The sequence below is a fragment of the Poecilia reticulata genome, chromosome 23 (genome assembly GCF_904066995.2).
Source record: "Poecilia reticulata chromosome 23, P_reticulata-male-v2, whole genome shotgun sequence".
Classification (NCBI taxonomy): Eukaryota; Metazoa; Chordata; class Actinopteri; order Cyprinodontiformes; family Poeciliidae; genus Poecilia; species Poecilia reticulata.
In genome coordinates, this window is record NC_088852.1 from 13,875,502 (window position 1) to 13,901,942 (window position 26,441).

At 39.8% G+C, this 26,441-nt stretch overlaps 1 protein-coding gene across 1 annotated transcript in view; it reads right to left on the minus strand.

The window, feature by feature from the left end:
* LOC103459532 (copine-8) overlaps positions 1 to 26,441 on the minus strand; it is an 83,785-nt gene that overhangs the window by 14,610 nt on the left and 42,734 nt on the right. Inside the window, exons 7-13 of the mRNA XM_008401168.3 lie at positions 21,213 to 21,276; positions 18,540 to 18,643; positions 16,851 to 16,955; positions 13,502 to 13,543; positions 12,994 to 13,069; positions 10,305 to 10,358; positions 10,029 to 10,090 (exon numbers count right to left, since the gene is read on the minus strand). Of these exons, the coding sequence (XP_008399390.2) occupies positions 10,029 to 10,090; positions 10,305 to 10,358; positions 12,994 to 13,069; positions 13,502 to 13,543; positions 16,851 to 16,955; positions 18,540 to 18,643; positions 21,213 to 21,276 (507 nt within the window). The remainder of the gene's footprint in view (positions 1 to 10,028; positions 10,091 to 10,304; positions 10,359 to 12,993; positions 13,070 to 13,501; positions 13,544 to 16,850; positions 16,956 to 18,539; positions 18,644 to 21,212; positions 21,277 to 26,441) is intronic.

Sequence of the window (26,441 nt, forward strand, 5' to 3'; positions counted from 1 at the left end):
TAACTCTCTTAGGCCTTGAGAGGAGGGCTGCCCGCTGACTTCACAGTCTGCAGCACTGAGATCAACAAATTTAGAGAAATCCATTGTTCTCTGGTGAGACGTGTCTTAGATGAAGTTAACTTAAACGTACATTCTACATTTTACAAGTTAATGGTGAACATGATGAAAGAGACTACAGCTTTTAACATGTTTCATGTTTATATGTGTTTGAATAAGGAAATGGTTTATGACTTCTTAAAAAGTTGGATAATAAGTGGCTAAAAGCTATACGATGAAAAGAAAAGAAAGTTATAATTGACTCTTATTTGCTTCTTTCCTTTTCCTCTGTCTGAGCCTCGCTGCGCTGCGTCTGACCTCTGACCTCGGCTCAGATCTGTCCTGCCAATCAGATGACTCCCTCCTTTATCACCAGCTAGTTGATAAAGAAGCGAAAAAGGACAGGACGATTTCTACCAACTGGACACTGAAGGCAATAAAGTGTCCACTGGTCCTAATTCCTTGACATCTGGGAACTGCCATGCAGCAAAACTACTGTATGGAGTCCTGCTAGACGTTTGGAAAAAGACAGCAAACTGAACTGTTTGCCGCTTGTTTCATTGGTGGACAAAGGGACGGTCTGGACAACTTATAAATAATCCAACACCGGCAAGTTGGACTGACAGGGAGCTGGAGGAGGGGCAGAGGGAGGACCAGCTGCAGTGACGCCAGCAGCAGGAGCCGGAAGCGAGAAGTGAGACAGGAGAAATGCGAGATAAGTTATACACACACACTGCTGTGATACACACACTGCTACTGTAATGAGGACTTGCTTGCTTACTTACTAGCAGGAAGGAATTATCTATTTAGAAAAGAACATTTTGAAGGTTTTAAGGTACAATGTTAGATAAAAATCTTTCATTTTGTACCCATTAACTCAGTCCTTAACAGAAGGACCAGTGATCCTCTTAGGGCCCACGAGCCATAGATTGGGAAACTGTGAAGGAAAAAACTGTAATGGTTAAAAGTTAAGAAAGAAATAAAAAACTGAGTGTGATACGGCTAAATTACACCAACTAAAATTATTAGATTCAAAACTAATAATGATTTGCAAATGTTTTATTTTCTTTGAAATAAATATACAAGTTTGGAACTAAATTAAACATATCTCAGTGTTGAACTTAATTGATATTGCAGTGTTGAAATACTATGAAGTATTTCTTTGCATTTAACTGAAACACTTAACTTAGAGTTTAATTATATAAAGTATCTATAAATTGATTGGGATTGTGTTTGTGTGTTTTATATTGGGATGAATGACAATTGTTTTGAGAAGAGAGAAATTTTACTGCTAAATTGAGTAACGGATAAAATTATTGACAATTAAATTTAAAATATAAAAAACTTACATTGTAAACTTGTCTGAAATGCGAGGTTAAGGGAAAGTCTGAGACTTTAAGCAACCTTGTAAACGGCTACTAAAAACTGATGATTGTGATTAAAAGCAACATTTTCTAGACTTCAGTCTAGAACATTTTAATCCAGATTTGATTGATAGTCAATAAATTCAAAAAGAAATGGAAAATTAGAGGATTTGAGGTTTTGGTTTAATTTCAGGATGGTCATTTTTATTTAGGAAGAGTTATGCTTTGATGAATTTGATAACATCTACAGGGAAACCAGTCACCCATGCATCCTTGCTTAAGAATCTTTTGCAGGCCATACATTTACCAGCTAAACTAGCAGTTTGTAAGTGTGCAGCGCACACCACGGGACAGGATGAGGTTTCAAATGGCAATAGATTAGCTGATAAAGTAGCAAAGGAAGCTGCAACTGGGAAGCATGGGGGAGACAATTTCTCAATACAGATAGAAGATCCTCAAGTAATAGACAAAACTGTGTTAAAAGACATGCAAGATAATGCTCCAAACGCAGAAAAACAAATGTGGATAACTAAAGGGGCGACACTGAATGATGATAACATTTTTTCAGTAAGTAGAAGCCGGTCCTTCCAAAGTCTCTATTTAGAGCGGCAGCAATTTTGACACATGGACATTGTCATGTGTCAACAGGGGGGATGGTCTCTATGCTACAACAGCATTTTACCACATATGGATTCAATTCTTACTTAAAAAAATTTTTTTTGTACTGCATGTCCGGTTTGTGTCAGAAACAATCCTCAAGGAAACATTAGACCAAGAAGAGGAAGTTTCCCAAAACCCTCATCCATTTCAAACAATGCATATGGACTTTATTGAACTCACACAAAGTAGACCACATAAATATTGTTTGGTGATGATTGATGCTTTTTCTAAAAGAGTTGAAGTAGTTCCAGCAAAGCCTGCTTTTGACATAATTTATGGGAGAGCTTACATATTGCCTCTGTTTGCTCCAGACTTACAGAAAGCTGATGAAGAACAAACATTGGTAGATTATATGATCAGGATCCTGAAACAGAAAGAGGTGTTAAATGCAAATTTACTGCCGTCTGACTGTTCTCCTCTACAGGAAATAAATAAAACCACCCCCATCCAGCCAGGAAACTGGGTCTACATAAAGGTCATAAAAGAACCCTTCCAGGTGCTGATGACCACACCAACAGTCGTAAAGACCCAGCTGGATACATCTCAGTCACTGCAAGCTGCAGGGAGTGTTGAACCCCTAAGTAGGCGGAGGGAGGAAGACCGGACTTCAAAGGGGGGCTATTTTTTAGGGTAGCTCGTCTCAAACCCGGTGAAGAAACGCTTAAGATTCCCCCGTCTTTAGTTTGGGGGTTCTGACATCTCTGTGCGCCGAGCAGCAATGGGGACTCCATATGCCAGATGAATCTTCTACTGCGCTGTGACTGCAGCATCAACCTGTGGTGGAAACTAATGAATAGAACCGCGTACGAGGGACATGCTGTGAACTGCTATGTGTGTGCGCAGCTGCCAATCGCCACACACAACTCAGGTCTGCGTGTAGGACACATCACGGATGACAAATAGATGTGTCTCTATGGCCTGAGCACACAACCACGACTCAGCGTCCCCATGCCAAAGGGATGCAAACGGTGGAAAAATGACTATTCTGTTCTACTTCAGATAGGAGATGCCGTGAAGGAACTTTTTGGATCTATGAACTGTTCCTTTAATGCTGACGTATTTCCATTTCCACTAACCGCATGGAAAATACCAGAGACCATTTCTTTAGCAGGAGCTAAACCCGGGTCTCTGAGGAGCTGCGTGTTCAACAACGGACATGTTTCTCTTGGGACGTCACCTTGGAATTTGTGTAACAAAGTTTACACCTACTGCGAACCGACACAGGATTTCATCGAATGCACAGCCTGCAGGGGTCAAAGGATGACTCCACACTGCAAAGTCTGGAAGGACAACCCAGACTGTGACAACTTGTTTCAGGAGAGGAGTTTCAACATCACGCACAAGACAAAGAGGAAACAGGAGACAACGCTGTGCAGTACCATAGTGCCAGGAGACTATGGTTCACGGGTGATGGCAGACTGGTACTTCCTGTAACCGATTGTATTCATCAGGAAAGGACGACACATTCTGGCTGCCCGCTCCAAGCGTGAAGTTATGCCAGAGGTCAAACGCTGGGGAGGCCTCACAACAGACACTGGAGTTCCATGGGAATTCAGGATTTGGACCGGTGGAGAAAAGTTTATGCAAGGCATATTTCCATGGGTCGGAGTAGGAGAGGTTCGGGACCACGTTGAAATCAACAGATATGGATTACTGCAACTCATCAACAGCACACACCGGCTGGCAAATGGCACCATGAGAGAGCTGACTGAACTGAGAAACATGGTTTTGCAAAATCGTGTTGTGCTTGACCTGCTCACAGCCTCTCAGGGAGGTGTTTGTAAAATCATTGGCCCAGCGTGCTGTACATTCGTTCCTGACGAAACAGGAACTGGTGGAACCATTTCTGACGCTTTACATGAACTGGAAGAACTTAAACATTATGTGGAAAGTGGAACGAAAGGATCACATCCTTTTGACTTTCTGTCTTGGCTCACTTCTGGGCCATAGTGGAAGATTGTTACACCAATTCTGACTGTGTTGATTCTTTTTTGCCTGTTTACAACTTGCATCATTTCATGCCTTCGTAGCATGATGCTAAAGACATTTAACACAGCCATGATCAACTATCAGATGGTCAGGGTAATCTCTGACACCGATGAAGATTACATGTCTCTTCAGAGAGATGAAGATGAACTAAAAAAAAAAAAAATGTATGACGATGTCCTGTAACTAATAAACAGATGGAATCAAATGTTTTATGACGCCTACACTGAAAATGTGAAAACAAGTGGTGCTTGTGATGAAAGAAAATTGCATTTGGTTTTCTACTGTTTCGTTTATAATTCATTTTTTCTTTTTTATGTGTTCTTTTTCATTTTAAGTTGTTGAGTGACTTTTGTATAAGAATGTTAAACAGGGGGGAAATGTTAGAGTTATTATGTTTATCATTCTTATATTTATAAGTTTATGTTACTAGTTTATATTTAGAGGTTTAGTGTTCAAACTTGTTGAAACTTGGGAGACAAAATTAAATCTTCCTTAATCAAGCATGTTTGTACAGATGGTGACTTAGATCTTCCTGGGAAAGTCCTGAGCTGTAAAACCTAGTATGTGTTAATTTAGTTTCTGTGTCTCCCCTCTGTCTGTCTGAATTCACATCCTACTGTGAATTTAGGATGTGGGTTTCACCCCCTCCATTCCTGTTCACACCTTTCTCTCTTCTGCTAATAAAAGAGACAAACAAACTGAAGGTTTTCAGAACGCTCTATGAACAGCTCGGAGGAGCAATTGATAGAGTCTTCTCCTTTGCAAAGTTTGTCATAAAATTCATATACGTTGTCTGTGGTTCTTTTATGTAGGTTCTAGGAAAATACCTATCACAGGTCCTCATGTTGGCAGACACAAGCTCCATCTGAGCAGTCTAAATTATTCATGTTCCTGTTCCTCTCCTGCCATACCTCTGGCTGCCACAGATGCACAAATTCTTGACAGAACAACTCAAACTGTGAGGGGGAAAAAAAAACGGGACGAGGTGAACTTAACGCCAGCGAAGAACGAATGTGTTACAACCACCACAAAGGAAACTTAACTGAGTGGAATAATCATTCATATTCCTGCATGATCTGCATTAAACACATTTGAGTTTGTTAGTACGAGTCATTTGAAGTCTACTGATGAGTCAATCTGAGATTCAAAGCCATCTAGATCTGACTTTTATAAAGCTCTGACCTTACTCCATTGATATTAGCAAATTCTAATTTCCTTTAAGAGCTATGATTAACCACATTGATTTTTTTTTGTGTGTGTTTCTAGGCAACCCAGTCAAATCATCCGTGAAAGAAAAGTCATTGTTAAAGTGGGCTTTACTATTTCCACTGAAATTAAAAACAGATTTGTTAGCTGACATTTTCACCTGTCTTTAGATTTAGTCTCTAGAAATAGCCGGCGTCTAAGTAATACACCTGCACGATTGGATTTAAAGAGGTTGTATTGGAAAGGTAAAAATAAATAAACAAATTACTGCTTTGTGATTTTAATTTAAAAAAAAACAACAAAAAAAAAAACAGTCACCTGAAATCTGGTCCATCATATAGTCTGAAGGTTTTTTTTTTTTAAGTTTTTGTCCAGAAAAATGATTTTGCACTTTTGACCGTGCAAAACACGTGCTTTCTTATTCCTTATGCATCACCATCAGTGACATTGGAATACTAAAAACACTTCTAGTTGCTTCATACTTTTTAATCTTCACACTAAAAAGTCACTTAGAAGCGCTTCAAATGCTAATATGTGACTTGTTTATCTGGCATGTAACACGCAGCTGATGCAACGCACAGTCACTCCATACCACTGATTCACTGATGCTGATGGAAAGCGACACTTTGCCAGGAGAAGCAGGGAGGACGTAAACCATACAGGACAAGAAGTAGATCCTGGACGCTGTGAAACAACGCTTGGTTTGGGGAGCGCCGGAAAACAGACCTGCTGCTGAATACTGTGGCACAGCAGCTCAGATTAAAAACTATCCTGCTTCCCAAAATGTTACTGCATTTTCTGGAACTCTGAGTTTACATTAGCGCCTCGCCTAGAGCCAATATAAATAAAACATTTGTGCTTCCTATAAACTTAGCAGTGGTCAGGAGGGAAATACTGCATGGAATATGCAAAATAGTACAAACTCTAAGGAAGGACATGGCGATGTGGCTTAAAAAGAATTATTTTTCCTCGCTTTCTTTTATAAATGGCAGGAAATATTTTTTAAAAAGTGGCTTTTATTTCAATCAACCCTTCTCTTAGTTGTGTTTTGGAGCATCAAGGCCCGAGAATATTATGAGGATATAGTCATAATATTAGCTGAATAAAGACACAAATTTACCAGAATATACAAAAATTACCAGAAAAAAACTCAACTGAAATGAAAAAAGCATCTTGAGTCATGCAGATCTGATGTGACCTTTCCCTGAAATGGATTAATTTGAAGCTGATGAGTTCAAATTTGCAATAATGCCTCATCAGTAAAAAGAAATACAAAAATATAACTTCACAAGACGCTAAAGTTCCTCATTTAAGTTTTTGTTTAATTTCTCATAAAATGATTACTTCATTCTCCTCATACTACAGTTTTATGGTTTTATTGTCGTGTGACTTTATCATATTACCTACTACCACTGTATTCTTGTAATCTGACTTTATTCTCGGATTAGAAAAATATAAAAACACTAGCCCTGCCCAAATATTCTGTCGTAAAGTTGACCTGAATTCAAAGTCCAAATAAATAGCAGCTGTAAAACACACTTGTCAAACAAAAAGGATAGATGCATTTACCATTTACACAGATAAACATAAAATACAGTCTGACATTTGTTCACTGAAAGCTTTAACATGAGAATATTCCTGCCTAAAAAAAAAAAGAAAAAAAAAAAGCCCAAAACTTTGAATCATGTTCAGAAAAGATGTTTCCTTGCTCCTCCGTGCCGGGGTGAAGTGTGTATGCATGAGTGCACTGAGCGACCTGAAAACAGCATCAGATGTTGAGGGAAGTGACCTCTCCTGATGAGAGGTAAGCAGATGTTTCTTGTTGGACAGCGTCCATATGGCGGCAGAAGAAGCCAAACGCCCGATCACTTTGACTCCCCTACATCAACCTCCGTTGTCACCTTCACTTTTACACCATGGGTGATTCCTGTAAACTAGGCCGGACCTCTGAGGGCTCAACTGGCCACAAAACCATGTGATTTCTTGATTAATCTCTCATACAGTAGATATATGCAACACAGTAATCTTCATGTTGTTTTTCAACAGTTAGGCTAAGAAGTTTTAGAACTTGTTATTATTCTTGTATAGAATATAATTTAAAGATGTTTACAGGACAGACACATTTGTCTGTCCTGTAAACTGAGATTAAAGAAAAGGCCTGAATATTACTAAATTTAATTTTCTCTTCCATTGTTTGAAAGTTACCTCCTTTTTTAATTTCCTTGAATCCTTCCTAGTGTCATTTCCTCCTTTCTACTTTGGGTCTTTCCTTCCTTTAGTTTTCTACTTTTTTTTTTGCTCTTCTACCTTCTATATTTCCTTTCTCGTATAATTCCTAGTGCCCTTTCTTCTTTTGTTAATGTCATTTATCCATTTTGTATCTTTTACCCTTTTTCAATTTATTCCTTCCTTCTCTCGGTTTTCCTTCATTGAATTTTCCCTTTCTTCCCTCTTGTTTTGTGTCTGCCCTTCTTTTCTTTCTTCTCTACTTCCTACCTCGCGTTATTTCTTTTCCTTTCTTTCCCAGCATCCTCATACTTTTTTGCAATCTTCTAGCCTCACGTCTGTCTGTCCGACATCTCTCATTTCCTTCCTTCCTTCCATTTCTTGCTGATTACATATTTAAAGTTTGTCCACTATAGAATTATGTGTTAATAAATCCATACTTAACTTTAGTGTTTTACATTGTAGGATGAACATAATGGACTGTTTCAAGTTTCCAATTAAGCCTGGTGTCTTTTCAAGGAGCTGCCTTGTTTGCTATTTTTTCCTCTTTGATTTTTTTTTTGTCTGCTTCTCCCGCTAATGATAGCTTCTCAGAAAGATGACAGTGCCAGCAGAGTTCCCTCCTGCCTCTATTCTGGTTTCTATGCTCAATTCACAAACCAAACAATATCCGTCACGTTGAGTGACAGAGCGGTCTTCAAAGACGGTGTTAAAAATGAAAGATATCGGCAACAATTCATCACTTCATCATCACTCCGGCACAAAACGGGGCTTCTTTGTTACAATTTATGGGTAACGCTATCAAAGGGAAGGAAAAGCATGGGAGCGCCGTCAATCCGGATTTACGGAGAGCGCTTTCAAATCATTCATTTATGCTAATCCAACCAGCAGGTCTAGTTCCTAATTAGGTTCAATTGAACAATTCGCTGATTAGGTTGAAACTGCAAAAAGGAGCCGTCAGTCAGACGACAAAGAACCAGCGACGACAGAAGCAGGTAGGGAAAAGAGACAGCAGTCCATCTGGAAAGGTAGACACAAGGAAAATGCTCAAACGGAAGAATGTCTGGGTGTGTGTTCACACTTTAATGTGCTAGAGTGCATCTTTGTGTCCGTGCACACAAACAAACACGCCATCAGCCCATTATGCAATTGGAGTAAGTGCGACAGGACCATTACGGTCCATTTAGGTTGTAAACAGAGAAACCGCACTTGGCTCCTAATTTACCCACACAAGGGTGTCGGAGCACCCAGCTTACACACTCACAATGCAGTGCCAAAAAAGACGAACCCCCCCCCAAAAAAAAACACAAAGTGGCTGAGAAATCCACACTCGGTGATGATGGAGGACGTCTCCTTTAGCAGACAGTGAGTGTGTGAACGTATGTCAGGACACGCGGTGGGAGCGCAGGCTTGCATTTTATAACTGAAAACATGTCCTCAGTTGAAATGGATAGCTGTGGCATCTAAGTATTACACCAGTATCTCCTTGCAATCTTTCTTTTTTTTTTTACCCTGTCACTTGCAGGTTTCAACAACTCAAATTTAAGACATTTGTAGGACCATTAAGAGGGAAATTTAAGACCTGTATCGCAACAGATGTACTAAAAATATAAAAAAATGTGCACTTTGCTAGCTAGCTGGCTAGCAAATGTGTATTAGCAGTTAGTTGCCTGTAGCTGCCCCCTTGAGTCACAGAGCACAACAAAGATGTCTGCGTGCGACTCAAATTTCTGTCTGACAGAAACTTAAATACATTAACATGTGATGAATGTATTAAAGGCCAAGAAATTTTCATAACTGAATTTTACATACATTTAAGACTTTAAGGAAGCACAGACTCGCTGTTCTTCAAAAAATAAAAAATAAAAAAAATAATTGAGGATCATCAAGAAAATCTATGAAAAAGAAGCAGCGTGTTGTTTTTATTCCTTTGGATCTGTGCCACAAAACAATTCAAACCCACAAAACTGTTTCAAAAAACTTTTATGAAGAGATGAAAAACAAGCTACAAGCTAGCCAACTTTTTTTGGTAGCCTGTAAACACAAATGCATCAGTGGCATTTTCCTTTTAAGCTGTAGACACACACTCTCTCCTTTGACAGTCTCCCCCTCTGTGACTCTAATGAAGGCAGAGTGTGTAGGCGAGCATTTACGCCATGCCTAGCTACACACGGGTCAACGCTCCTGCGAACCATACGTCCACAAGCGCTATGCACAGAGAAGCCAGGATGAACGCATGGAAGCCGCTACACACCAGGATGCAGACACACAAACACTGATCTGTGTGCGACTTGGGGTCAGCCCATCTGTCAGTCTCTCTCTCTTTCTCTTTCTCTCCCCCACCATCCTTTCGCTGTCACCCTCTCACATGCAAATATACACTTTTCCGCCCGACTCCCTCACATAGAGGGATCATTATCTTTGGCACTTTGCAGACACGCCGTCATGACGGGCTGATTATCAAGACAGGGACGGCGCTCGGCACGCCAGCCCTCGTTAACAATGCAGCCTCCGCGTTTGCGGTGCAGGTTCAAGGCGGGCGCTTACCCTCCTTTGATGTAGTCCAGGAAGGTGACTTCGACGTCCACAAGGAAGGACAGCAGCGTTACCTGGAGACAATAGCGTAACAGTCAACAATCCCCGATGGGACATATGTGGGTGTTTCTCTCCAATTTAATTTAAAAAAAAAAGTCCAGTTCTATTTAACGGGATGAAAGAGGCTGTGGGAAGTGAAGCATAAAACCACATTTCAGGTCTTTTAAACTTGGCTCAATGCACTGAGAAAACCCCCCCAAAAAAACTGAAGCAGAGTTTCTGGCTTACCGTTCCAGAGTTTTTGTAGTTTTTCTTCTTTCCTTTTTTCTTGGCATTTACCACCTGTAAAAGGGAACAAGATGCACTAGTTTAAAACTTCACTCATGCAGCAAAGTGGGAATTCCTACACATTGTCATCCAAAATCATTTTAATTTATATGTAAAATAAAAAAGGGATATTTCTACTGTGAGCAGGCTTTAAATATGGAACCTGCAGAGAAAACAAAGACTGTGAGGGAGGAGAAGAAGAAGGACACAAGGGAGGGTGAATGACAAGTAAGTAAGGAAATACAGGATGAATACAAAAAAGGAAAGAGAGGAAGGACATATGTAAAAGAGGGAAAAAATGAAGAGAAGAAAGAACCAAGGAAGGACGGGTAGAGAAGTAGGGACACAAGAAAGCAACGAGGGAAAAAATGAAGGACAGAAAGAAAGGAGGGAGGCAGGGCAAGGAAAGAATCAAGAAAGGTAGTGAGGAAGGACAGAGGGGAGGAATAAGGACATTAGAAAGCAAGGAAGAAAAAAAGGAAGGATATAAAAGAGGAAGTACAAAGAAAAAAAAGGAATATAAGAAAAAGGAGGTAGAAAGGAGACAAGAAAGGAAAGAATGAAGAAAGGAATGCAGGGCACAAGGAGGCGTAAACAAAAGGAAAGAAAGAAGGGAAGGACGGAGTAAGTAAAAGTAAAAAGCCAAAAGTAACATTCATATATCTAAAACACTTTCTATGTATAGACCATAAAGTAGACAAGGGTGTTTAAAAATAAAAAAAATAAATTGCATCTTTTCATTTACCTAATTAAATATTATTTTAATAAAACATTCAACTGGATCAAGGCAACAGAATCCATAACTTAGGATTAAAAACATCCGTGTCCTCTGGCCTTGGTTTGTATCGCAAACAAGATCATCGGTCAGGAGTCACGGGTCTTTGTGATTCCAGTTTTAATGGCCTTTGTTTATTTTTGTCATTTAGGTCTTTCTGTATTAGTTTGTTCCTTTGTGTTGAGTTTGTTGGCAAATAAAGGCAGAACAGCAGATGTTCTTTAGGAGGTGAGACACGACCAATGAAGGCAGGAGACGAAAGAACAAAATGGAGGCGGAAGGACACAAAGTAGAAAAATCCCATCTTTAATCTGCAACATTATGTGCAACACGTGCAGAATTAGTGTGAATTTATAAGACAAACAGACCTTAGATGCTCTCCTTGGATACATAAAGCTCAAGCTCTTAGTCCATCTTCAGCTGTTGCCCTCAATTGGTGCCACTTCTCATAAATCTGCCAGGAGTTTGTAAAACATCCAAGAGCTTCGGTAATGAAAGGGGCCAGACAGAAGCAAGGCTGAGACTCCTCTTGAATCCCAAACACTGGAGCATTGCTTCCTGGTCCCATTAAACTGTGCCAAGGTTAAACAGAGGAAGAGGGCCTCGAGGAAAAACAACCGACAAAACATGTGGGGTATTTTTTTGTGTGTGTGTTTCTCCTTGGTTATCTTTGAGCGAGCACCCATGAGGCGAGTGTGCCTTTGGAGATGGAGAGTAAAAGTGAAACAGATGCACTATAAGCTTATTCCCAGAAGAAAAGTAATACAGTGAGGTTGTACTAAGGTCAAGCAGGTGAAGACAAGTGTTTGTTACTGCGAGATAAGATATAAAAGACAATAAAAGAGCTTAAAGCGAACAGCAGCTGTACAAGCAAGATGTCCTCTGTGTTTTTCTCTGTGTGTCAATAAACATATGGAAACTAGAGAGCCACTATAGTAGCATCAGTGTGTGTGACTGCCATTCATAATTAAAGGGCCAGTAGTACGTAAAACTGACTTTTTTGAGCTATTTTTGAGTTATTCCCTCATCAAAAACATTTGAAGAGTGGTCTTGATTCTTTCATGCATGTTTGAGAAATCCTGTAATCTCCCTTGGCAACCACTCAGCTGTGCAAAACACCTGGTTAGACATAGCTCCGCCTTCGAGGCGCAGCTCCTCCTCAGAGCTCCTCCTCAGAGTTGCAGTTTCCATGATTCTGAGCTTCCGCCTCAGAGTTCCCGTTCCCCGCAAATCCCCAACTCGATTCCTTCAGACTAGCCAGCAGCAATTAGCAAACACCTGGTGGAACTGCGTATCAGTTGAGTTCATTATGAGCTACTTCTCAGTGAAACGTGAGTAAAAGCGTTATTAAAGAGTTAATAGAAGAGCGATGTTGCAATGACTTCTTGAAGGTGGAGTTTCCGAAAGAGCAGCAGATTTTAAAGAGACGGAGGCCCGATTTCAAGGTGTTAAAATACAAAGTCAAATTTCTTTTAAGTCATATTTAGTAGTTGCAGTATTTTTATAACAACTGAAAGTTTCTTGATTGTGCCATAAGATGCGCGCTATATGCCTGGAAAATTCATAATAGTGTCCCTTTGACAAAATACAGCATTTTTCTCTGTTTTCATTATATAAATCTGAATCATTGTCTAAAACTGATGGCATTTTTTTAAACTCTTCATTTTGCTTCTTTAATCTGAGGTGATAATTTACACATTTTCAAATATTCTCCTGTAACGAATGCTTTAGATTAAGTTGAATGCAATTAAAATTGCAGCAGACTTGATAAAATTTCACAAAACTGACAACAAAGGAAATGACAATGGAAAAAAAGAAAAAAAACTTTGCAGAAATGTGCATGCTCGCTCATCACAGACACACATTCAGACTTACCTCATAGACATTGAACTGGCTCTGTCCTATAGAGAGCTCTCTGTAGCTGGTGCTGAACTCTCCGATATAGTCATGGCTGCAAGGACAAATAAAGAAGAATGAGAGACTGTTAGGACTCCAGAAAGGCTTCACAGCATCACATCTGGTGTTCCTCAGGGCTTTATTCGCAGCCCACTTTCATTTAATATCTACATGATTGCATATTTCAGAGTATTGCATCATTACCTTTGCAGATGACTGTAAGATGTCATAATATGAATAAGTAGAGGGGCCAGATTTCCTCCAGCATACAGATAAGACAATGAAACTCTTGATATGGTCTCTAAAGCTCCTACTTGTAATGTAGTGCAGCATATTGCCTCACCCTTAATGCAATATCTAAATGACAAAACATGGCAGCGTCGTTTTAATTCAACGCCACAATTATGCAAAAAAAAAAAAAATAAATAAAAAATCCCATTTTGTCAGCAAAGAACATAAGAACCTCACACTGTTCCAGAGTAATTACCTGCCGTCTCGGTCCCAGTCGTAAACCTCGACCTTGATTGTTCTGGTGGGAGAAGCAAATTTAAAACAAAGTTTTTACCTTATTGAGTCGATTTACATCACTAAAAGCAAAAAATTATTTATTAAATTTTTTAGAGAGGCAGAGCCTTCCTGATGCTCATCTTTACTTCAAAATGTTATCTACCTGCCCTTTACTTATTTTTGATAATGTTCTCTTGTCACCTCAAAATGAATCCGTTTCTCTGTGTCATTATATCTTATGAGGAAATTGGAAAACAAAAATAAAGAACAACCTGAAAGGGCTTGATATGTGATGCTATCGCTTCATCTACCAATATCTTTAACAGAAGAATGGCTTGTAGGGAAGGGCATGGAGGAGAGTGGGGGCAGAAGAATAAAAGAACAAGCAGCAAATTAAACCAGAGAGAGCCCTCTGCACTCAGCCGGAGAGACTGACGAGCCTCTCGGTTAATTTAGTTTGTCATTTTGACAGAAGAAAGCAGAGACAGATCTCTTGTGTTTGCACTGCACAAGACTGTAACTAGACAGGGGACTTTCCAGACTGTGTTCTGAACTCGCATGGAGCCCGTTCTCTAAAGCATCTGAGTGATATCTAATTAGAATCCGAACCCGGGCTGAACTTTTCCGCCTTGCAGAACGAGGACGGGAAATGTAAGTCCTCGTTAGCTGCTGAGGAGAGCCGGATACGCTTTACAGGGAAAGAAAAAGTCAGGAACAGGGAGCGGCGACGGTCCAGGCCGACACTGGTTGAACGGTGTTCCCGGTTTTCATCTCCTTTTCCCCTTAAGACTACGATGAGAGGAAAACATCTCGTTGTTCGGAGCTTTGATGATGCAACATGAAGCTGTGATTGAGTGCATGTGCAGAAAGACAGTCCTCCTTTGTTTTCCAGCTTCAGCTCGCCCTTATCTCCCGTCTCAGGCTGCAGACCCATGTGTGGAAGCGTTTGTGTGCCGTACATGCAGCTTGCTGAGTCTCCCGCTGATAAGGCATGGAGCAACTGTGCTCCAGCAGTAAGCTTATTGGACCAAACTGTGGATCAATGCTGCTGTCTGTTAGCTCAGCAGAGATAAACCCTGTGGCTGGCTTCTTTGTGCCCTTTTCACTACTAAGCTGCTATAGACACAAGAGAATCTATCCATTTATTTGTTTTCTTACTTGATAGAGTTGAACTTCCCCTGAGATGTTATGTAACCGAGGAAGCAATGTAGCTAAACGCAACTCAACCATTCTCTCATTTTTACTCTCCTTGTTGAAATCAATCACAGCTGGGGAAATTTTGATTAGTAATCAGAGGCACTCTTCAAAATGGGAAGGACAAGAGAACATGCTTGTCAATAAATCAGCTGCAGGGAAACATGTTCAATTGGAGTGGTGGTTTAAAACAAAAGATTATGCTACAGCAATGCAAGATGAATTTATTTCCAAGGATAAAGATTTACTATAAGTTGCATTTACCGCCACTCTTCCTCGACTGTGACAGTTTTGATAGTAACCCCTCAGGTACAGACGCTGCGCTCTGTACCTATGAGTTAAGACTCCAAATCCTGTCATTCAGTATATCTTTAACAATAAGTGCCGCTGACAGCTTCTCCATCGTCTGCTCTGTGGAAGTGCAGAGGATGGAAACGGGTTTCTGCTGGGAAGATGTACGTGTCTGCAATCCTCAACAGGGTCAATTCCTGATTTATGTTTGTACTATTTTGAACAGATCAGATCTTACGAGCTGTGAGGATATCAGGGTACAGGCGGGTGAATACAAATACATGAAAAAACAATTCGATTTTTTATATGTAAAAAAACAAATGTAAAAAACAACAACCTTGCATTCCTTTTCTTTTGTTTCACCATTATGAGAAATGTGCTAACATAAATCCCATAATAGCAACATTTGTTACATTTTAAACTGGTGCCGTTTGCTTTCACACTGCACTGGCAAAGAAATTCAAACTAATTGAAAAACTTGTTCCCTCCCCTCTCCTGTGGTGGCGCTGCACCAAGAACCACTGAAGGAAACGACACAAAAACCTCCAAAGAAGACATTTTCTTAAAATGTAAACAAAAATGGCACAACAGCAGATATGAATGATTGTCGGATTTATTTTTTGTCTTTGGTAAAAGACCCTGAGCAATTTTTCCCACTAGCATTAGACTCTCAAGCTTCTTTTGATTGTATTTACCCAGAATACCCTGCACTATAGTTTGCTTCCTGCTTTTGGAGCAGTCTCCGGTCCAGTCCACTCGCATCCAAATGTAAATTCGAACCGCACCAGAATTCACTTCAACAGAACAGAGAGACCTATGTTTTTAGGCGAACCAGAGTTCCCTTTTTTGGTCTGCATCAGAGTTCAACTGCACTTTCACACCTCCCCCAAACAAATCAGGCTTTCTAGGCCAACGAACCGGAGCTTTATTAAGGCAGACTCAAGGCTCATGGGGAAAAAAGAGGTTAGAATCAGATAGAAGAAAGTTTATTTCCCCGTTTTCACTTGTGGCAATTTTAGGTCTCCATGAAACTGCTGCAAAGTCTCCCTTAAATGTCGTCACCTCGGCACGATGTTTACGAGAGCTGACAGGAAAGCTCTTGCCTAGAGTCAAATGAGTTTCATCATCATCAGTTTGCCCCTTTCGAAAAAAAGAGCTCTGCATTAAGAGAAAGCAGCTAATCACACCATTTAACACTGCGTCTGCACAGCAAATGGTGGTGTAGACAAGGTCCAAAGGACTTAAAAAAATAAATAAATACTGCCAGAAAATATTATTACTGCTCACCAATAAGTCTGACGGATCAATCTGAATGCTAGTTGGTTTCACATAGAGAGCGACAGCAGTCATTATTTCTGCCCCTGTGGTGAAACTGTTAGCAGTATTCACTCGTTCTGCTGGTGATCCCGAATACTTTCCTCCGCTGCTCCTCAACACAATGCAGAACATGCATTTTTCATGTGGCGGGGAGCCCTGTTATTTACTTTCCACTGACATTATCTTTCCAGAGAAACAGAAACATTGTGAGGCACACGTCTCTGGCAGGTGAGCATTATCAGCACTGTCACATAATGACGGCTCCTGTCATTTCTATGTAATCCTAATAACAGCATAAAAAGAGGCTTTCATACAACTATTACGTGGGGGTTGTTTTTATAAACAGAGCCAAAATCCAGTCTGAAGAGGCCATTAGCAGGAACCTGCTGTTCATTAATAAGGGTTCTTAAAGCTATTTATTCCTCTAAAGATTTTTGTTTTGTGTGCAGTACTTTGAAAATATGTATTGCTGTTCAAGATGCTTGCAGAAGCAGCGGTCTGGTAGCCATAACCCCAGGGAGGTTTACCTGTCATAATCCCCGTTGCAGAGAGCTCTCACGGGGATCTTAAAGGCTTGCCACACGGGGTTCAGCGTGTTCTTCACCACCTCGGTCTTGTGGCAGATGGTAAACCTAGAGAGAAAGGACGACAAGTGGAAGGTGGTTAACGTGACCCAGAAACCCAAAGTGAAATCAAGTAACTGAAGGGTAGGGAGGGATTCTGAATGGAGAAGTTTGGATTTTCAATAAATCAATAAATAGCCTTTGGGACCAAAATTGGATAATTTTCACCATAACCAACCCTGACCACTTATCAGATGATATATCGACAGTTTCATAATAGCAACACAGCTATTAACAACGCTCTTAATGTGGATGTTGCAACTGACGGGAGAAGAATCAAAGTTAGTTGTTTTTATTTTTAGGGACGTTGGACGTTCATTCAGGTTGCTGGTGAAGAGTTCGACTTTGTTGGGTCATTTGAATCCTTTTTGTCTTTGCTGCTATTGCAGTTTTGATCATTTTCATTTTTTCAGCCAAAAAACAAAAAGGAACTACAGAATATCGATTCATACCAGCCGAGGGGACATTTTGTTCAAAAGGTGTTCGAGAAACCTGATCTAATTGTTAATGTAGAGTAACCATAAAAAGATAACAGAAAGACATATCTTACATGCTAGATTTGGCAAAGTTGGCAACCTTAGTTAAAATAAGAGCTATTCCAATTGACAGCATCTGCTACAAATTATTTTGTTTCTGTTTTAAATGCACCCTCCCACACAGTGTGACATCACCTCTGCTTCTAAGTAACAGGATACTGCATGTGTCTTCCTGGGTTTGTTAATCAAATAGTATTTTGTCAACCTGTCTGTGGTATTATAGGATAACTGAAAACTATTGAACTAAGTAAAATATCACACAGAAAGACCATTTATTGGGTCTGCTACACTATTTCTGGTCCCTGAGAATCTTTTTTGTTTCTATTTTGCTATTTCTCTCAATTTTGAGTAAATAAATTGTTAATATAGATAATAACCAATAAAATTTTATGCAATTTCTGAAATTAGTTTTAAACGTGATAGCTCTAAAAATACATTACCTCTACTTTTCCGGATTCAAATGTTCAAAGTATAAAAACAAAGATTCAAGATGAAGTTATGTGATAGATTTTTAAGAGAAAAAAATATCTGTTTCCTTGCTATATTTTCCTTTCTCTCAAGCAAATAATTAATTCGACTTCCAGACGTTTCCAGCAGGCCACAAAGTAACGCCAATATTTGTTGGAAGTTCTAATATAATAAAAACAACAGCTTCTCACAGCTTTAAATTACATTCAAGTTGCCATGACATTTTTTTAAACAATTTTTCCTGTTTCAAAGATTTTTGTCCCCCCACACACACACCATCAGGAAAAGAGGTAATTTCATGAGTCCCTCAGAGCATAAAGTCTTATCTGACTTGTACCACACTGCAGGAAAACAGAAAGCGCCAACAGAGCCGGGTCCAACATGCACACCTGTAAAATCTGTGTGTGCTGCGCTTTTCCCCAACACACACATGCTGACATCTCCACATGTAATTCACACACGTTTACACGGAAAATCAATAAAAAACATTTATTTTGCAGGGAGGGGTTCAAAACCCAACATGAAAAGGGGAAAAGAAAGTGAATGAGGGAACGTGAAAACAGGATGGACAGATTGGAGGAAAACTCACGTGCTGTCTTCGTTGCTCCTGTAGAAAACCAGGAAAGGGTCCGACTTGCCAAAGAAATCTTTTTTGTCCAACTTGGTCCCACAGAACTGCATCATCACTGATTCCTTGAGAAACAAAGCAAAGCGTGTCGGGATCAACCAGTGGGACTGAAAAGAAATCATTTACTGTAAGAATACATGAGTAGAGATTAGAGGTGTGCCGATCGATCGGCCAACGATCATAATCGGCCGATTTCCGTGAAAAAGTGTATGATCGGTGATCGCCGATCACGGTATCTTGTTGCCGATCACACAAACTGATCACCTGCATCTCATTTCGCAGCCTGCCTGTGCAGCTGGTCTCCTCTTTCCTTTGCACTGTGCAAATGTGCGGCAACAAATCTGAAACTATAACTCACTGAGTGATTGGGGACGTTTGCGTGTTGCGGCGGAAAATTGAAGCACGTGGGGTGAAGCAGGTCAAAATGCATCAACACGGCGAAGCTAATATGACATAAAAACAATGCCATACTTGACGGAGTTTGGCTACATCGAGGCTCGCTGCAGTAAAAAATACATATCTAGCGATCAGATAGCAGGTAAAGCAGTACACAGCTACAAACACTCACCCAGATTAGCATGACGGTCAGAAAGCTAAACAAATAACCCGCAAAATTATTTAAGTCTTCGAGCTGCAATGTAAGACGCTGGTTCTGTTCTCGCTGTTGAACCGCTGCTTCTGCTCCACCTGGTAGTGACTCTCACACCGAACCTCTGCTCAAAGCTGCAGCATCTAACCTAAAGAAATACATTTTACATACGTATTAAAACTTTTGCTGTCATAACATGAGACAGATAATCTCTGAAAAAATAATCGATCTCCTCCCTGTTCTGCATAATTACTCCGCTCAGTCAGAAACAGTCACTCAGAACTAGCAGTAATCAGCTAGCCGCCATGCTATCAAGACGTTTTCATTCAATAACTCGGGATTGTTTATTGGACCTGTATTTGCCTTTGAATGTTAAGTTTTATACTTGAATTTTTTGGCAATGTTGAGAGGTTTTATTTAGACTCTTTGCATTATTTAGCCTCTTCAGAGCCTTCATATGTCTTCAGTCTGTTAAAGATAGTATTACTGATAACAGTACAATTTGCACAATGCCTGTTTTGTTTAGTTTTCTTCTTGGGAAAAGTTATTAAAAACAAGTTTTTGTCTAAATTAAGGTGAATTCATGGTTCCTTTTTCCACATAACGTGGTAGTGTTTATGAATAAAAAATATATATATAATTATGTGATCGGTGATTTTTATCACCGATGGGTGATCGGAATCGGCAGGAAAAAACCTGATCGGCACATCTCTAGTAGAGATGGTAACTGCATGAACTTCAGTGACCTATAAAACCCCAGAAACCACCTGGAGCAGCCATGAAGCTAAAATGCTAACAGGATTTTCCAATGATATAGATACAATAGCCATTAAATTGGGTTCGTATCTTGTTTACAATCACATCTGAAGTTTCTGAAAGGAAACTGGGGCAGTTCCAGTAAAACTGGAAAACTTGGATGTTTAAGACGGTCAGAAAATGCTAATTTAAGCCCAACTTTTATGCTTTAATTAGCTAAAAAAAAAAACATTTTCAGACATATTTAGGTCTGAACTTTGACTAGGCCCTTCTGACACAGGGATGTTTTCATCTGAATCATTCCAATGAAGCTCGAGTTCGTCTCCATGCATATAAAGTTTTTTTGCAGTCTCCAACTGGTTTTCCATACTACATCTGGTTAATTCATCCCTGACCCATGTTATTCATGAAGTTTTCCAGGAAGTCTTCTGTTTTCCATGAAAACAGAACAAGAAGTTTACTTTTGCCACTTCTCGTGTGCCGAGGCTGCTGCTGTCTGCTTTCCTGCAACTTCACTGGTGCATAACAAAAGAAAAGGGCGTCATTTTATTTAACTGACAGTCTGAATCCTAAAATGTATTTATTTATTTTTTTACTGATGACTTGGGAAAAGACTGTTCCTGCTCCGTTATTGAACCCCAGAAGTAATTAAGGGCATGCTGAGTAAAGAAACTGGGACAGCAATGATGACAGATGAAAAATAAATAGCACCAGGGAAATACAGGGGGAGGATCAACACATTTTTGATGTAATCCCTTAGAAGAAACCTTATTATTTATTGATTTGAACAGTGCTTTTCTCTTGTTGTTTTGCATTTGAATAAATTAATTTCACAGTGTGCTGTGCAGATAGTAAAGTAACTCAATTTATTGTCATTTCAGACAAACTTAACACCAAGCGTGAGGATGTTTGTTTTTGTTTGATTATTTCTTTGTTGGAACAAAGCCTCTTGGCAATGAATTGTGTAAAATTGGAAAGGCTCTTTATTTAGGGATAACTAATTATGAAAGTGCCTTTGTAGACTGAGCTGTAGAGATGGTGAGTTCATGTACATGTTCGTTTAATTGGGGTGCAGAAAATAAAGTCTGCTTTTGAGAAAAACAAGATGCAGCACGACAAAATTACATTAAAATTCAATCGTACAAAGATACTAGTGGAATGACGACTAATGTACTCATTTGGGAAAGGCCTCCGTTATTTTAGTATGAACAAACTAGAGCGTGTGTGAAAGCAGATCTTAAAAACAGAAAACCTAAAAGGCAAAGAGCTCCAAGAAACCAGTTACTCACCCTGCAGTTGTTCAACTCCTCGGCTTTCACGATAATGGTCCCGCACTTCTTCCCTTGAATGCCTCTGCAGACGGACACACACAAAACACGATTAAGGGTCAAGGGGTCACAATTGCACGCAGACACAGACCTTGATTTGATGTTTACGTGACCTGCGCCCTTCCTCCTGCTGTATAACTCGCCCCTTAACGGCTAAGGGCAGAGACGACAACGATTGAAAAGACATCTCGTACTTCCTGAGAGGATTTTCTATCTCCGCGAGGAGCAGTCGAAGGGAACATCGAGTTTGTTTAATGACAACAAGGAGGGATCCGTAGATATCCAGCAAGAGGTCCCAGGTTGGGTGCCAACCTTCTCACAGTAGGATGGGACCTTCCATGTGTGCATTGAAGCCCCAGCAATCGCCTGCCTGCTTATACACAGGCTGAGAACTTACCGATTTTAGAAAATGTTTCACTTGGGAAAATGACCTGTCATATATTTTTATCCGTGAATTGTTGTTGTTCTTTCAGAGGCTTTGTTTTTTATTTTACTCTTGCACATCCAAATAGGGGTTACTGAATTGAAATGCAATACATTTTCCCAGGTATGTTGTTCCTGTCCATAAGTAATCTTTGCCGAAACACAAATATTACAACATTTGATTGATGCACAAACCAATAAGCCCTTTCTTGGTGTAAAAAAATATCAATCCAAGATCCAATCCAATTTAGCTGAAGAGTCGATATCATGTAATCCCAGTTGGTTAAAACCCATCTCTCTAATATTGCCAGCAATTCCTCATCCTAAGCAAACCAGAGGGAGACCGAGATTATTTACCACTTTGAAAATATCTTCAAAGAATATCACTTTCTTCTTTTTTACTTTGTTGATTTCCATCTTCCTTTAGCGTTATTGAAATCAAAAGTTTGCAGCTGCTTCACAGTTTGTGTTTGTCGTCATTCAGGGTTTCAGGAACAGAATCTGTGTTTTACAGGTGGGACCAGAAACTGGATTATTACCTGGATGTCATTACCATGATGTTTAAAATTGTTCCCAAACAGGTATAAACGAAGGCTATAACGTTTTGAATAGCAATCCATAACTTCTTTAAGCACTTTAAGTCCATAGAGAGTTTTATGACAGATTAAAAAGAAATGTTCAAATACTGTTATAAATAGAGCAGCCACTGAAAGTGACAACTTTGTCGAAAGTCGAGCCATAATTTCAATAAACAATCAAAGTGGATTAGTAATTCTATAACAATCAAATCAGTAAATCACGAGTTGTTAAGCACAATTTGGACATGTGGGAGGCAAAAGCAGCCTGACATATTCTGAGTAAACTTCCAATCTGACTGTGATGAGATCTGCCATGAGAGACCCATCTGGCAGAAATTGACTGAGGCAGTCATTTAAAAAGCCCAGAATTGGGGTCGGAGACCTCTGCTTCACTGTAATTCAAAATCTCCTTTTAGCACGGAGCAGGGAGCTGGGAGGAACATGCTTTCAAAATGGCAGAATTGTCAGGAATGAAATAGATCCTGGGACCCAGTGAATTGCAAGGAGGAGGGAGTGCTCTATTTTCTCCAGGGAGCTGAGGTCACGTCATTCATATGCATTACGTGTGTAAAGAGAAGGAAGGATACACAGGCTGGAGACAGGAAACAATCCTAGAAAGAATGGTAGCAAAAAAAAACATCAATTATGTTTGATTTCTTTCAATTCTTCCACCAGAAGATTTGATGTATTTAATTGGGATTTTAAGTCACAGAGCCAATTAGCTCATATTTGCTAAATGGAAGGGCAGACATTTGTCCAGCAGCCTGTCGTGTTTTTGAGTTAAAAAATGTTTAAAGTTGACGAAAAATGTGAAAATATCACTTGATAACTATGTGATATCAAAAGATTGAAAGATTAATGCTTGAACACCAACTATAAAGTCTTAAAAAAAAAAAAAGCAATGCCTAGCCTGGTAGGGGCACAATAAAGCTTGGTGGCCCACCAGGCTTATAATAGACTCAGGTAAACCCTGGTGTATGCATGTCTACCAGCTCTGGAGACTCACTTTTTTTGCCCGCCATTCTTTGTAAAACTGTCAGTTTGGATGGCAAGCATCTTTTGTCACACATTTCCGACTGGATTTAGTTCTGCACTTGGTCTGGACCATTCAAAAACATTGACTATGCCTTCTTCTAAACCATTCCACGGAATATCTGACTGTTTAGGGTTGATGTTCAGCAGTAGGTCCTAATTGGTGTTTGTTAGGGTTCGTCCTCTATTCAGCCGTTTTTCAGAAACCCAGAAATGTTTTCCTTTCACTGGATTTTCAATGTGGTTTATGTCAGGGCTATGTTGGTGAGTCAACCAAGAGGATTAATACACCGTATCACTAAATTAGACATATTTTAATGTAATCTCCCCACAATTGTATGCAAAGGAGAGGGGAAAAAAACACAATCCCCCACAATCTGTGTCTCTATGACAACCCAGCCGAGCCAGGAACCCCAATGACGGGTCATGGAATGGGATTCCTCCGCTAGTTACATCTTTCCCAAATCCTTGCCATTCCTCCTCCATATCCGAGACAGCTGAGGTCATTATTCTGGCTGACAGATCCGCCTCGAAATGATATGTGGGCAGGAAGCAGAAAGATTGTTCAGCTGTGGGACGAATAATGAATCTCACTGTTTTGCCTTGTTTACATATATGAGACGAGACATTGGCGTGCAAAAACTTCAGAAAAAAAAAGGAAAGTAATGCACAAACTGAACTAAATAGAAGTGTGTGTGTGTGGACTTGTGAAAAAAATTGTTTTTTTATTCTTAAAATACTAAAATTGAATAAATATAAACAGAAAACATACAGGAAAAAATGAGAAGCTATGCTAAACGAGTAAACACAATCAAAACAAGATAATTGTTTGGCATTTCCTGTCACCAAATCATTTTATTTCCCAAAAATGAAAAAAAGAAATTGCCCTAATTTCATAAATTGTTTGTATACCTGTATGTAAAACAAAATACAGCTGTATTTTTGAGAGTAATGTTTCTTTAGTGAGTGGGTGGAGGGGATTCCTTTTTATGTAAGAAACGCGAATTTTTTATATAAATGCCAAGTTGCTTTCAAGTAAATTGCTTTCCTCTGTTCAGTTTATAAAACACTCCAAAGTTAAGGAGTGCTTCAGGGATACGTCTAAGCTCTCCTGTGTGTGTGCTGGATGTGTGTGAGGAAGTGCTGTGTACGCTCTAATCAAGACACATGGTTTTGCAATCAGCATCTGGCAAGAGACGGCTAATTAAGTCTGGGCTTCGTCTGGGCTCTGGAGTTACATGCATGCATGTCGTTCTCATTATATTCCTGACCAAGGCAGAGTATCTGAATGAGTGATCAGTTGTCGTTACAATAGCATGATCCGTCTATTCTTGGTCATGCCACACACATTTCCCCCACCCTGAAAAAGCAGCTCGTAATCATAATTCTCTCCCACAAAAAGACGCCTGACACAAAATCTGTGTCAGAGCAGAAGCAGATAGAGGCGTTCTTTGTCCTTGTTTTTTTTTTTTTTTTTTTTACAAATGCTTATAATCAAGCTTCCTTTCACAGCGATCAGCCTTTCCTTGCGTCCTTGTTTCTGAAGCCGTCACCCGCTTTGCTGTCAATAGCTCACCAGAGTTTGTCTTTGACCCTGTGATGAAGCTGCAATAATTATTTACCAGTCCAACTTTGGAAAAGTGTCCCACACCAGAATCCCTTCTGCCAAACTTTACACTCGACACGAACCAGGCAGACAAGTGATGTTCTCCTGGCAACGTCCAAACCCAGATTCCCCCAGGCAGGAAGGCATGAAGGATTGCTCCAGAGAACATTTCTACACTACTTTAGATCAATGCTTTGTAGTAGACTGGGTGCTGTAAGGTTTAGATGAATCTACTCGCCAATAGAAACCCGCCATAAATCTTCCTTCTCTCTTCACTTCACCGTTTCTTCCCAAACATCTCTAATTCTTTGCCTGCGGAGCGTCGCAATAGCGATTCTTTACCTCCGTTCAAATCCAAAAGCTACACTATTTGTTAAAGATTGCCTACTCAGTGCGATCACCTATTCCTTTGCTAATGTGTTTGTTCTGCTTCTAATTCTAATTTGTTTGTTCTGCTGCTCTATTTGTACAGCGTTCTTGAGCACTCTAAAAGGCACTTCTAGCTAAAATGTATTATTACACAAAGCTTACTACTGATAGTTTTTGAGCTAATTTGTTCTGTCATCACGTAGCAATGACTGTACAGAAAGTTTGTGATGCTCTGTACCTCCGCATCTATTCAGCTCTGTAATAATACATATCACTTAGTGGTTGAATTGCTGACGTTCCCAACTGCTCAACTGTGCAATCCAACAATTTACATCTACCACTGAGTGTCACTGTCCTCTGAAAATATTGTACGGGACTAAATAATCCCACATACTTCATCCCAACACATCACAACCCCAACCCATTGCTGTTCCTCCTCCCTCAGAGTCAAAGAGAGAGAGAGAGAGAGCGCCGCACTCTTCTGCAGATGGCCTCCTCCATGGACGACGATGTTACAATTTCCATCCAGGAGTTCGTAGCCATTTGACAGTCTTATAATTAAATATACAAATGCATGTAATTTGTCACCACGTCAGAGGGTTATCAGAGATGTTCATGTCTCCAGCAGATACAAAAAAAAACGGATAGCGAAAGCAAAACAAAATATTAACAAGTCTTTTGGAGTGCATTTCTGCATAAAAAAAGGGGGAAACAAACTTCTGACCTACAGAGCTCTGGGTGAAATACATTTACTGTCTTGTGTCGCCAAAGTAGAGGTGGACGTCTATCTGCGAACAAAATGATGCAAATTTTGTCTACATCAACGAGAGCCAATTTCAGGACTTTGAATGAAGTATGTGGAAGCCCTAAATTCCCTTTTAGTTTGTTTCTGATAACTCTGGACTAGTTGACTTGTGAACTTATTATATCAAGAATAAAGTGATCTAATACCGACAGACATAATTGCTTTCCCTGTTGAATACTTCTAGTAGAATGTAGGAAGTTACTTTGAATCCTAAGTTGTCAAAGCATGTATAAAATGTGACCCCGGTGAGTACGAGCTGAACCATGGTTGACAGGAAATGTTCTGCAGCAGAAGGTACAAATTAGTGCCACAAAAGGTTGTGTGTGAAATGACGAACACTGCAAGGGCACAAAATGAGCACCACCTCTTATTTAAAA